The 12,571-nt window shown below is 51.1% G+C and overlaps 1 protein-coding gene across 1 annotated transcript in view; it reads left to right on the forward strand.

Moving 5' to 3' along the window:
* STK24 (serine/threonine kinase 24) overlaps positions 1–12,571 on the forward strand; it is a 113,224-nt gene that overhangs the window by 70,597 nt on the left and 30,056 nt on the right. Inside the window, exon 3 of the mRNA XM_080798924.1 lies at positions 11,415–11,471. Within this exon, the coding sequence (XP_080655050.1) occupies positions 11,415–11,471 (57 nt within the window). The remainder of the gene's footprint in view (positions 1–11,414; positions 11,472–12,571) is intronic.

Here is a 12,571-nt window from a genome sequence, read left to right on the forward strand (position 1 = left end):
GTGGTGACCCCGCCTCCCTGACCAGGAGGAAGACAGGAGAAGTTCTTGGGACTGTTCTTTCCCGAGGGAGCCTGTGGCTGCCCCCGTGAAGGAGAACGTGTCTGTCCCCAGGCTGTGGACAGCTCTCCCCTCCTTCCCTTTATGCCCTGGGCCACCACCACCTCGCAGCCAGCTCAGCGCCTAGTGGTCACGGGTGAGAGGTGGCCCGGGGGACAGCAACCTTGTTCTCCCTACAAGGAGGTACTCGTCTGATCACAGGGGGACCACTGCAGATGTGGAGGGGAGCCCGGACCCCCAAAAGCACTGTAGTTGGGGCAGGTGGGAGGGCAGACGAGGGGGGGCAGGTGGGGACAGGCGCTGGGGTCAGGCAGGAGCTGGTCGGGCTGGGGCGGGTGATGCTAGTGTAAGGTGGAAGCTTTCTGTGCAAAGAGACTCACACGCAACATTCACTTATTTCCAAGTGCACCTTTTTTTCTTTAGAAATAACTTTTGGGGCCAATGACCCTTGTTAGCTGACGGCTCCTCTCCCAGGCTGCGCTGCATCCCTGGTGCTGAGAGGTGCCCGGGTTCCCACGGTGCTCTCCTCTCCCTGCTGCGCTCCGTCCTTCAGTGGCAACCACGGCGTTTTCCCAACCCTGCCTCTTGCGGGAGTTTTGGTATGTGGCGATGCCATGAAATGCCTGTTCCTCCGGATGGTGCTAGGATACATTCTGTTCTTCCAAGGTTTGAAATTACTCAAAGGCAAAAACCATCTGATCTTCCTGCTTGCTGTCCGTCTTTATGTAGTTGCTTGTAGAGGAAGGTAATTGATCCGTTTCTTCCCCCAACTCCTTTTCTGTCTATAGATCTTGGGCTTGCTTGAGTTAATTTTAGTTCGTACATTACAAAGAAATTATGTTTCATTCTGGATTTTCAGATTTACTATTCAAGAAATATTGTGATTTTTTTCTATTTGCATTTAGAAAATTGTCTGTAATTTTCTTTATTGCTATATTTGCAAATATAGTGTATTGCCCATTTTTTCTTGATTGCAGTAAATGGAAGTTGTCATTTAAAAAAATGATACATTTCTCATTTTAATATTTTCCAATATGCATATGTCTTTATCTTTAGTCTTTGCTTTGCTTTTCTTGGTATCCTTTTTCCTACCTTCCTAGCTTGTGGGTTGAACACTCAACATTTCTTTATTTTTCGTTTTATTTTTTTGGTGTGGTAATGAAAATATATCATGCTGTGAGTTTTCCTCTGAGTACATCTTTGGCTGTACTGTATAGCTTTTGCTGTACAGGCGGACCTCATGGATCCTGCAGGTTTGGTTCCAGACCACGGCAGTAAAGCCCAATATTGTATACTGAAACAAGACAAATGAATTTTTTTGGCTCTCAAGTACCCGTGAAAGTTACGCTTTAAGAAAAGTTATGTTTATACTGTAGTCTGCTAAGTGTGCAATCATAGCACTGTGTCTAAAAAAGCAGTGTACATACTTTAGTTATAAAATACTTTATTGCTGAGAAATCCTGACCATTTCTCAGGGTCGGGGTGGTGGTTGCTGCAGGTTGGGGGTGGCTGTGGCAGTTTCTTAAATCAACATTGAAGTTTGCTGCATTGATTGACTCTTCCTTTCCCAAGTAGCTTCTCGGTAGCGTACCATGGTGTTGGACACTGTTATACCCAGTTGGCATCAGTGCCCTCAAACCCTGTCATTGCCTTATCAACTAAGTGTGTGTCATCGCCTCAGTCCCTTGCTGTCATTTCAGCAGTCTTCGCAGCATCTTCTCCGGAGCAGATCCCATCTCAAGAAATCAGTTTCTTGGCTCCTCCGCGAAGAGCATCTCCTCGTCCGTTAAATCCTGAGATTGCAGTGATTCAGCCCATCTTTAGGCTCCACTTCTAGCTCTGGTCTCTTGCTGTTTCCACCACATCCGCAGTGACCTTCTCCCCTGAAGTCTTGAACCCCTCGACATCATTCATGAGGGTTGGAATCAACTTTTTTCAAACTCCTGTTTGTGTTGATAATTTTGACCTTTTCCCATGGATCATGAATGTTCTTAGTGGCATCTAGAATGATGGATCCTTTCCAGAAGGTTTTCAGTTGACTTTGCCCAGATCCATCACAGGAGTCACTACCTATGGCAGCTGTAGCCTGAGGAAATGTGTTAAATCCTAAGACTGGAAAGTCAGAATGACTCTGAGCCCTGGACTGCAGAGTGGATGTTGTTCACACAACACAAAGATGCTGTGAATCTCATGGCACTTCTCCACCAGAGCTCTTGGGTGACCAGTAACACTGAGCAGTAACATTGTAAAAGGAATCCTTTGTTGTGAGTAGTAACGTCTCAATAGTGGGCTTAAAATAATAAAGTAAACGGTATTGTAAACAGATGTGCTCTGTCATTCAGGCTTGGTGGTTTCATGTAGAGAGGACAGGCAGAGTAGATTTGGCCCATTCTTCAGAGCCCTGGGAGTTTCCGAATAGTCACTGAGCACTGGCTTCACCTTCGTCACCAGCTGCATTAGCCCCTGACCAGAGACTCAGCCTGGCCTTTGAAGCTCTGTAGCCAGCACTGATTTCTCCTCTGTAGCTATGAAGGTCCAGTGTGGCATCGTCTTCCAGCAGAAGGCTGTTCCATCCAAATTGAGAATCTGTTGCGTGCAGCCGCCGTCATTCGTGATCTCAGGAGACTTTGGGATGACGTGATGCATTTCTGCATCATCACTTGCCGCTTCATCTTGTACTTTTATTTAAGGAGACGACGTCTTTCCTTAAACCACAGGAACCTGCCTCTCTGCTAGCTTCAGACTTTTCTTCTGCAGCTACCTGACCTCTCTCGGCTTTTGTGGAATTGACTTCATACTGCTCATCAGCAATAAGGCTCCTTTCCTTTCTCGTCATTTGTGTGTTCACTGGAGTAACACATTTAATTTCCTTCAGGAAGGTTCCTTTTGCCTTCACAACTTGGCTGATTGGCACAAGAGACCTAGGCTGTCTTGGCTTTTGACGTGCCTTCTTTAGTGAGCTTACTTATTTTTTGTTTTTGATTAAAAGTGAGAGACGTATGGCTCTTTCACTCACTTGAACATTTGGAGGCTGTTTTAGGGTTATTCATTGGCCTAAAGTCAGTATTGTTGTGTCTCAGAGAACAGGGAGGCCAGAAGAGACAGGGGAATGGCAAGTTGGTGGAGCTTCCAGGACATACCACATGTACTTGTTAAGCTCCTCCTCTTTTATGGGCGTGGTTCGTGATGCCCCCAAACAATGACATTGGTAACATCAAACATCACTGGTCACAGATCCCCATAAGAAATACGACACTAATGAGAAAATTTGCAGTGTGAGGATTACCAGTATGTGACACAGAGACATGGAGGGAGCCAGTGCTGTTGGTAAAATGGCGCCCGTAGACTCACTCAGCACGGGCTTGCCACAGACCTTCCATTGGTGAGCCTGCAGAAAAATGAGGGATGCCTGTGCGTAGTGTTTCCAACATCATTTTTGCCTGATCTGTAGTGAAGGTTTTGATTTTTTTCCCTTTGGTGTAAGGATTTGGTCAAATAATTTTTAGTTGACTTATTTTTTTCTTTGTGTGCTTTCCAGTACAACCTATTTTTAGCTGATTTCTGTATATAGGGCCTTTCTCCCACTTCATAATGTGTTTCCAACACTAGAAGAATTTCCCTGCGTTGGAGCACTCTTGTCCTCCTCTTAGGGCCTGGAAGAGGGAAGCCTGGATTCTCTTTCCTCTTCCCCTGTTCTCATCTGGGTGACCCCTTCATCCTCTGTAGGTGAGAATGATTCCCCTTCTACCATAGAGGCCTTTGCTTTAGAAGCCATATCCTTTTCTTTCTTTTTTTTTTTTAAAGATGTATTTACTTGAGAGAGAGGGTGCACGGGCACACTCATGGGTGGGGGGAGGGGCAGAAGGAGGGAGCGTGCTTAAGCAGAGTCGCCACTGAGTGCGGAGCCCCACATGGGGCTCCATCCCAGGATCCTGAGATCATGACCTGGGCCGAAATCAAGAGTTGGGTGCCGACTGAACCGCCCAGGCACCTTCCCCCCACTAAGAAGACCGCCATATTCTAAGGCTGGGACCTGGCATTGTTTTAATAAAGCCTCCTGTAATGTGGGTCATGGATCTGGAGGCCTCTGACTGCAGTGCAGACGCAGAGCAGAACTTGGGAATTCCTGCTGTAAAATCTCGTTCTGTGTTAGCTGTGTGGACGCTGCCCCGTCTCATTTGCCTGGTTGTAACCTTTTCCCGGATGTCCGTGAAGCCCCTGGGGCTTGTTCATGTGGGGGCCAGCTCGCTCACCCATCCCAGGCTCTCAGGAAGTGTTTCCAGACCATTCAGGGCGAGTTTGCCTGGAAGCCATGCTGTTGTTACGTTGACATCAGATTAATCAGAAGTTACGGAAGCAGAATCAAAGGCTGAATGAGGAAACTGCTCTGTCTGTGGCTCCTGGGAGAGGAGGCTATTTTCCCTAAGGTGTTAAAAAGTTACTGCCTCTGAAAAAGGCCCTGTAAGCCCGCAGAGACATGGACAAAGGATGCAGATAGAGGACGGTTCACAGAGAGGAAAGCAGTCGTGGCTCTCTGGTGTGTGAAGGTGTTCAGCCTACGATCAGAGAAGGAAACGTCCTGAGAGACATTTTCCCCTGCTCGTGGATTCTGTCTTCTTCTTCTAGGGCTCCCATAACAAAGTACCACAGTCCCAGTGCCATAAACAGCAGATGTTTATTTCCTCACAGTTCTGGAGGCTGGAAGTCGGAGGGCAAGGCGTCGGTGGGCTCGGTCCCCTCTGAGGCCCCGGGTCGTAGACGCCCCGCTTCTCCCGTGGTCCCAGGGCATGTGCCTGTGTCCTCATCTCCTAGAAGGATGCCAGCCACGTTGGATCAGGGCCCACCCTGTTGACTTGATTCTTAACTAAATTACCTCTTTAAAGTCCCAGTCTCTGCATAGAGTTGACCCTTGGAACTGCACAGGTCCACTCATAGGTGCAAAGTTTTTACAGCTCTGTCAGTGCTTTTTCCCGAATAACCTTTTCTCCATACACTGTAAGGACATTACCAGTGAGGTTGTGGTCAGCAGTGGGCCATCAGTAAAGTCGTCGAGGACTTGCAAGTTCTCTGCGGATCTGGGGCTCCGGGGTCGGGTAAGGGGGTGTTAGCATCTCTAACCCCTTGGTGTTCAAGGGTCAGCTGTACAAATCTTGAACTGGGGGTTAGGATTTCAGCATATGAATTTGGGGGTGGGGGACGAAATTCAGCTTATGACAATGACAAGAAAAAGTTTCATTATGCTGTTGGAGAAGGAAAGGGGAAATTGGCACTCATACGTTGCTGGCGGTGGTACGAATCGAGATGGGTTCTTTGAAGAGTAATTTGTCATTATTTGTTAAAATTCACGTGAGTTACTTTGACGAGAAGCTCCATTTCCCGGAACTCTTCAAAGTGAAAACATGGGAGGTTTTTCCTTGACACTTGGCTCGTGATAGCAGAAGACTGGGAACGACTCAGTGTCGTCCGTGTGGCATGGGTTAGGTTAAAAAAAGAAGAGGAATTTCTTTATAGACAAATAGAGAATGTTCTAAGGAGAAGCAAGATACAGAGCAGTGCACAGAATGTTACCATCTGCATAAAGGGGAGAAGGAGTTTGTAGGTTTTATGGAGAGCATTTTCTCTGAGGTTGCACCACATGTGTTGGTAGTTTGGGGACGAAGGCTGGGTAGCCCGGGGCCGGGGGGAGAGGGAAGGTTCTCACTGTATACATTTTGGTACCTTTTAAATTTAGAAATGTGAACTTATTAAATATAGGAACCATTTCCTTTCATTTATGAGAAAATTGTATCGCAAGGTCGCTTATAATTTACATTTTTGAGGTGATGTTTTAAAAATGAAATTATTCTGATTAAAATCATTCATGTTTTAAGAGCTCTTCTGATTTATTTTTCTCAGAGCGCCCCACAAGTCATGATTTGGAAGGTTTTATGAGGGTCCTGAGTCCACGTCTAGGCGGCGCTCGGTCACTGAGGACAGGTTGCGTGTGTCCCTTGAGCCAGACTGTCCTTGTCAGACATTCTTGCCTCAGGCTTGTAGGGCAGTAGTTATTTTTTTCATTCCAGCGTGGAATGTGTATGAATCATTGTTCCAGATTTCATGTTGCTCAGACACTCCCATGCAGGGAAATATTATTTAGTAACTTGTTAATTGGGCTGTTTTGGTTTTACCAGGTTATTTTAAGGCATTTATGGGTGACGATGTTGATAAAGCTAGTAGCACGTTGTGTGTGTGTGTGGCACCTCGAACTTCGCAAAGTGCGTCCGTGTTCATCACGGTCTCATTATACTGTCAGTTGAACTTGGAGGTTTAGAAGCAGGTTATGACCATCTTTTTATGGATGGGGAAGTTGAAGCCTAGCATCTTGCAGTGCCTAAGTGACGACTTTCCTGCTGGAGGTTTCAGGGCGGGTAGTGGCTCTGCTGTGGAGGAGAGCGTGAGCGCTCAGCACTTGTGGTCCAGTGCCACCTGAGGCTTATCGACCTTGGCCATGTAGTGCAGGGGTTTTCAGTGGGGGCGGTTCTGACCCCCAGAAGACACGGTGCTGCCTGGAGACATGTCAGTGATCAGCACTGGGGGTGTGTTACTGACATCTAGTCGGGGGAGGGCCAGGAATGCTGCTCAACTATGCCGGATGCACAGGGCAGCTCCCCGACAGACAGCCGAGGCTCCCCCGGCCTCAAATGTCAGGGGCGCCGAGGACAAGAAGGCTTGATGCAGAGCACAGACGCAGTGCCCTGCCTGCCACCCCCAGAGCCCAGCTCGTCCATTTACTCCTTCGTGGACGTGTGCTTTAGGGTCGGTGGTGGTGGAGCTTACTCGGAACCCTGACTCATGGCCGGTATAAGTGACCTTGTCTGTCTTGTGTTGCACGTGCATCCTGCCTGGGAGGTGGGATGGAGCCTGCAGGTGAGCTCCTGATGGGGCACAGGTTATGTGTCTGCACGAGACGCTTCCCCAGATCCCAGGATCTGTCCCTTCGTGCTCTTCCTGGTTTTCATGATAACCACAGCATCTGTGTTCTCATCCAGGTTGGGAGGGAGTCAGAGTTTATTCCTAGCCCCCTTGCCTTTTGGTGGAAAAGAGAAACCAGCAGCTGAGCGTTGCCGTTCGGGAATTTGAGCCAGGAGAGGGAGGGGCAAAGCAGAACCCAGAGCTTTTCAGGGAGCATGGGGGAAAGAGTCAGCCTATAGAAAGGGAGAGAATGATTGAGTATAGAGGGTTGGGGCTGTGGAGGAGTCTCCAAGGGAGGGTGGCAGATCGAGTGATGGCATCAGTGATGGGACTGGGGGTCACTGGGGGAAGGGGGTTGGTGGGCAGGGAGCACTGTTGGCAGGCTGCTCTCGGACAGAGGATGAGACAGACCTCTTTCTCTGAGGCAGGAGGAAGATGGGGATAGACGTTTGTGCCTGGTGGCCCAAGATTGGGGGGGCTACCCTGGGTACGTGTCCTTGGGGGTGCTGCCCTATGAGCCTTGACTCGCACGGGGCAGGAGTGGCTGTGCGGGAGCTGGCGGGCTTTGGAGCTCGGTGTGTCCCGGGACGTGGGTGGGGAAGGTGGCATGAGAGCGGGGGACGCGTGGGTACCTGCAATGAGGGGCGGCTTCCCCAAGACAGAGGTGGGAAATCATACTGCAGTTTAGTGGGAGCTGTCAGTTATCTTAAAACCAGAGTGTATTTTTTTCATTTTGTTTTCAGAAAGAAAGGAGAGTCATTTTTGCTCCATGAATGGCCTGTGGACACCTTCATCCACTTGTCTGCAAACTTGTCATGCCCCCTCCTCCCCCTGGGGCTCCCTGTCAGTAGATGGTGATGCCGGGTGTTCATCTGAGTGAGGCCAAGTCTGGAAGTGACCTTGACGTCCCTGTGTACCCCCAGGCCCCATCACATCTGCCTCCCCAACGGCTCCTGATGACAGCAGAGCTGTGCCACCTCTCTTTCTGCCTCGGCCTCCACCCGAGCCTGTAACTACTCTCTGCTTCCTTCCCCACCCACGTCCAGGGCTTACTCCAAAGTGGGCATCTGCTCTGGTGCCCTCCAGTGACTTTTAGGGGGAATCTGAAACGTTTAGCACAGGCTACAAGATCGATCTCTCTCTGTCGCACACTCGAGGTCACTGCACCGGGGCGCCCTCCCCTCCGTGCCTTCCCTCCCTTAGGTCCTTGGTGTCCCCTCTGCCTTGCCTTACAGCTTCGCTTCTGTTGGCTGACCTGTACCTGTCCCTCCTCCCCCTGATCCCCTCCCTCCACATCGCCCCCAACCCCAGAGCCAGCTCCTCATTCGGGCTCATATGAAAAGAGACGGGTTCCAACTCTGAGATCCGGCAGGTCCCTGCTGTACCCTCTCTTGGCACCTACTCTTGACAGAGTTCAGGGAACAGTTGTCGAGGTCTGTCTTGGGCTTCAGAAGGCGAGCTCCGTGCGAAAAGGCAGGCGCCTCCCCTGCTTATCGCAGCCTCCTGGTGCCGGCCCCTGGCAAGCTGCCCTGCGGCCCCTCGGCCCAAGGGAGTGGGGACTGAGCGTACACAGCGCAGGGCCGATGGGGTCACTGACCCCACTTCCCGGGCCACCTCTCCATGCAAGTGAGCAGCTCAGCTCACCCAGTGAGCTGGAAAAGCCAGTTTGGCCGACGGGGGTCAACCAGTAGAACCTTTTCCTGATTAGTGGTGCCAGTGGGCCTGGGGGGAAGAGCACGTTAGTTACAGGCCCCTGGCCACGGTATTTAAGCGGCATGACCTAACGCGGTTTCCCAGGGGTCCTCAGATCTGGTGGCCCTTGTGTTGGGACAGCCTTCAGACGCCAGCAGATGTGTCACCAGGAAAGAGCTGGATACAAGCGGAGGCAGGGTTGGTCTTTCATTTCCTTCCCCTCCAGAAGGTGAAGCCTTTGCAATGAGACGTGGGGGCACTTGGTTTGCTACGTGTTCCGCTGTGGCTTACATGCCCCCGAGGTATTAGGACAGCATGGGGAACGGGGTCACTTTAGCACCTGGTGCGGCTCCCTGAAGGGAGAAAAGTAGCGTGCTGAAAGAGTTATTTTTTGTTTCCTTGGTGGGTAGTTCCCTGCTGGGCTAACCCCGCAGGGATTTGGGAGAGAGGAGCCTGGTGCTGTGGAACGGGTGGGCGGGTGAGGTGTGGGAAGGAGTGCGGTGACCCCGTCAGGGCGTCCTGGTCACAGCCAGCCACAGATGGGAATGACAGGGAGGGTGATGACCCCCTGAGTCTCCCTTCACGGCCATGACAGCAGAGGGATGGGAGCCAGCAGAGGGATGCGAGCTGGGTCAGACAGCACCCTCACAGCGCGCATGGGAATAGAAATGTAGAGTTCCAGGTTTTTCACGGAAGGAGAATGTAGAGTTCCCATGTTATCCAAAATGGTATTGGTTGTTCCTTGGGATATTTTATTTCTGTCAGATGAGATGCTTTTGGAATGCCTAGGAGTAACACAAACATTTCTCCAGGAGCAGGGGCTGTGTCTGCCTGGCATTGGGCTCAGTTACAAAATGGAAGGAAGGTCAGAGAATAGTCTTTCTGGTGGGAAGTTCTCTCAGAATCAGAACCCCCTGTTCACAGCAGGTGCTCCTGACTGGGTGGTTACGGCGTGGGTGGTGGTGGTGGTGGTGGTGGTGGTGGTGGTGGTGGTAAAATGTTTGTATGTGGAAGGTAGATCCCAAACACATCATTTCAGGCTTCTGTGCTGCCCCCCGTCCAGTCTCTGCTGAAATTGTCTTTGTTGTACTAGACGTCAAGGGCACTTAAAGGCTTGAGAAAATGCTCTATATGCAGTAAAACTTGGACTGTCTAGAATAGCATAGAATCGACTGCAGATGTCAGAATTTAGTTGAAATTTTACAAGGAATGTATTTTACAAATGCACGTGTATCGTTGCCTCTCCGAAGCGAACATATGGCCGGCACGGTTCGCCCTTTCTTGAAGACAGCGCACGGTAACTGACACGCCCTGAACTTGACCGGGCCCCACTGTCCCCAGGCGCGTAGTTTGCTGTTGGTGGGAAACACGGACTCGTGAATCTAAAATCCGGCCAAGAGTTGCTGAAGTGAAAGTTCGCACGGGGTGTGGGGGAGGGAGGCAGGGGAGGGTTTTCCCCGCCTTCGCAGAGGCGAAAAGGCCAGAGAAACTGTTCCAGGTTCCAGAAGAGCAGGTGGTCAGAGTCCGCCCTGTTGGAGCCAGGAGTGTGGAGGGCCCCCTGGGGTACTCTGAAGAGGGAGGTTTCGCTTCCACCCTGAGGGGACCCAGAGCTCACTGGACGTCCACTACAGCTTCCACACAGGACCGTAAGAAGCTGCTGCTTAAGTCCCCCCATGCGCTTACGGCCCAGGCGGGGGACCAGACCCCACTCCCCCTCCCCGGGCTGTGCCGGGTCATCCAGCCCCAGCACGACTCACGGGTTACTCGCCACCAGTGCTGCGAGGAGGGTCCATGTCACTAGTTGTCGATCTTGCCTGCTTGCTGTGGGTCAGGCACTAGATTAGGTCAGAAGCTCAGAGAGGAAACAACTGCCCGAATCCCTCAGGTTGTTAGGAGGGTCAGGATCCAAACCCGGGTCTGGCTGGTCCCTGAGCCCGCAGGCTCCTGACTGCCTCAGGGGTGCTCCGTCTCTGAGCGCACTGTGGCTTGCTTCTTGGCTTTCAGGGGAGCATCGCTTTGGGATTTGTGTTTAAAAACAGAACTCTGGAAGTCATGGGGGCTGAGTGGTTTTAGGAAACACGGAGAGAAAAGACACCGAGTGGACACTGGCGAGCACACAGACTCAAGACTTGGGCTGGGGCCTGCTGTTCTGGAACGCTCCCTGAAAACTCTGGTAGCTTTTGGGCTGTCGGAAACTGGTGGATGAGAGGCTGTGCTGCCGTCCCTCCTCGGGAGCATCCCCTTCCCTCAGCTCACAGGGCGTGAGGGCCGCCCCTGCACAGCCCAGAGCTGCAGGCAACGAAGGGCAGCGGCTGGGCCCCGGGGCTGGGTGCTCTGGGCACCTCCCGGTTGACATGCGAGAGAATGTGTGTGACCGCTGCCGGCCCTGTGATGGGCCTTGGGGATTGGTTCCCAAACCCCGCTGTTGCCGAGGATCGCTGACTGAGCTTGTCCGTCCCCTCTTCATAGATCTCTGGTTCAGCAGGTCCAGAACACGCTGCCTCCGAGCTCCTGACGCAGGCCGGGACAAGCCGTGGTTGCCCACCGTGTCGTGAGGCTGCTCCAGCACGGGACTCACTTGTACACGCTTTTCTTGCTGTCACCTGTTTGTAGATTTCCAGTTCCAAAAGAACAGTGACCCCCCCCCCGACATTATTTAAATTTTTTTCTGGTTTGGTTTATTAAAAATAATTACCCTCTTTTTGTTTCTTTAGGACACTAAATTGTGGATAATAATGGAATACCTTGGTGGAGGCTCCGCACTAGATCTAGTAAGTATCCCCCTCCCCCCAGTGCCTAAAATACACATCAGAGCTCTTCTCAGTAAATCTTGGTTGTAAAGGTAATTCTGTTTTTATCCACTTGTGTTTCCCTCTTCAGTTACATGGAAAGGGGACCAGACTTTTCCTTATAATTTTGTTTCTAATAATATTACTGGAAATTATAGTTTGCCTTTTTTAAAAGATTGATTTATTTGAGAGAGAAAGCGTGCATGAGTGGGGGGAGGGGCAGAGGAAGAGAATTCCAAGCAGACTCCCTGCTGACCGTGGTGCCCGACCTGACCCAGGCTGGATCTCACGACCCTGTGATCATGACCTGAGCCAAAACCAAGAGTTGGGCGCTCAACCCACTGAGCCCCCAAGGAGCCCCCAGTTCTACTTTTGAAACCAGTTCTGCTGTTTCCTGGGAAGCCAGTGAATTTGTTCGTAGAAGCCGTGAGGGATCCTGCCTATCATTGCCTTTCTTGGGAGCCGTTTGTTAGCTTGTCTTCCAAAACTGCTTTTAACTTTTGTGGAGCGGAGACCCCGTTATTGTTTCGGATTTCAGATAGTAGTAGCTTAGCTTCCGAAATGCGCCTGTAACATTTTCATTTATAGCTAATTAGAACCAGGGTTTTAAAAATGTACCTGATTTCAGAAGTCAGGCAGGCGGGCAGCCTGTGACCGTGGCAGAGCAGTGTCACCCATGGGAGCCGGGGGCAAGCCGGGGTGGGGGGTGCACACTCCTGTTTCTCGGTCGCACGTGTGGTGGCCTTGCTGGCGCTGGCGGTGCGTTGACAGCGGAGCTGGCCCCACCCCTGCGGTTTTGTCCCTTGGCTGGCCCCGGGCCTTCTTGCCAGTCCGCGTGTGAGCCAGTGGAAGCTCGCCAGGGGCTGACCTCAGAGCCCCAATCTGCACCTTGCTGCTCTCAGTGAAACATGGCAGCCTATTGGCTTCTGGCCAGATGCTTACAGATAACCAGTGAATCGTAAGCTTCGCTTAAGTTGTCCTAGAAACACATGGAGGCAGAACAAGTTTTAGAAAACTTCCATAGTCGTTTAGCACTTGACATCTTGTCCCCACAGTGATAGTTATGCTGTGGAATCAGGGCA

This window comes from Martes martes, assembly GCF_963455335.1.
Source record: "Martes martes genome assembly, chromosome: 3".
NCBI lineage: Eukaryota > Metazoa > Chordata > Mammalia > Carnivora > Mustelidae > Martes > Martes martes.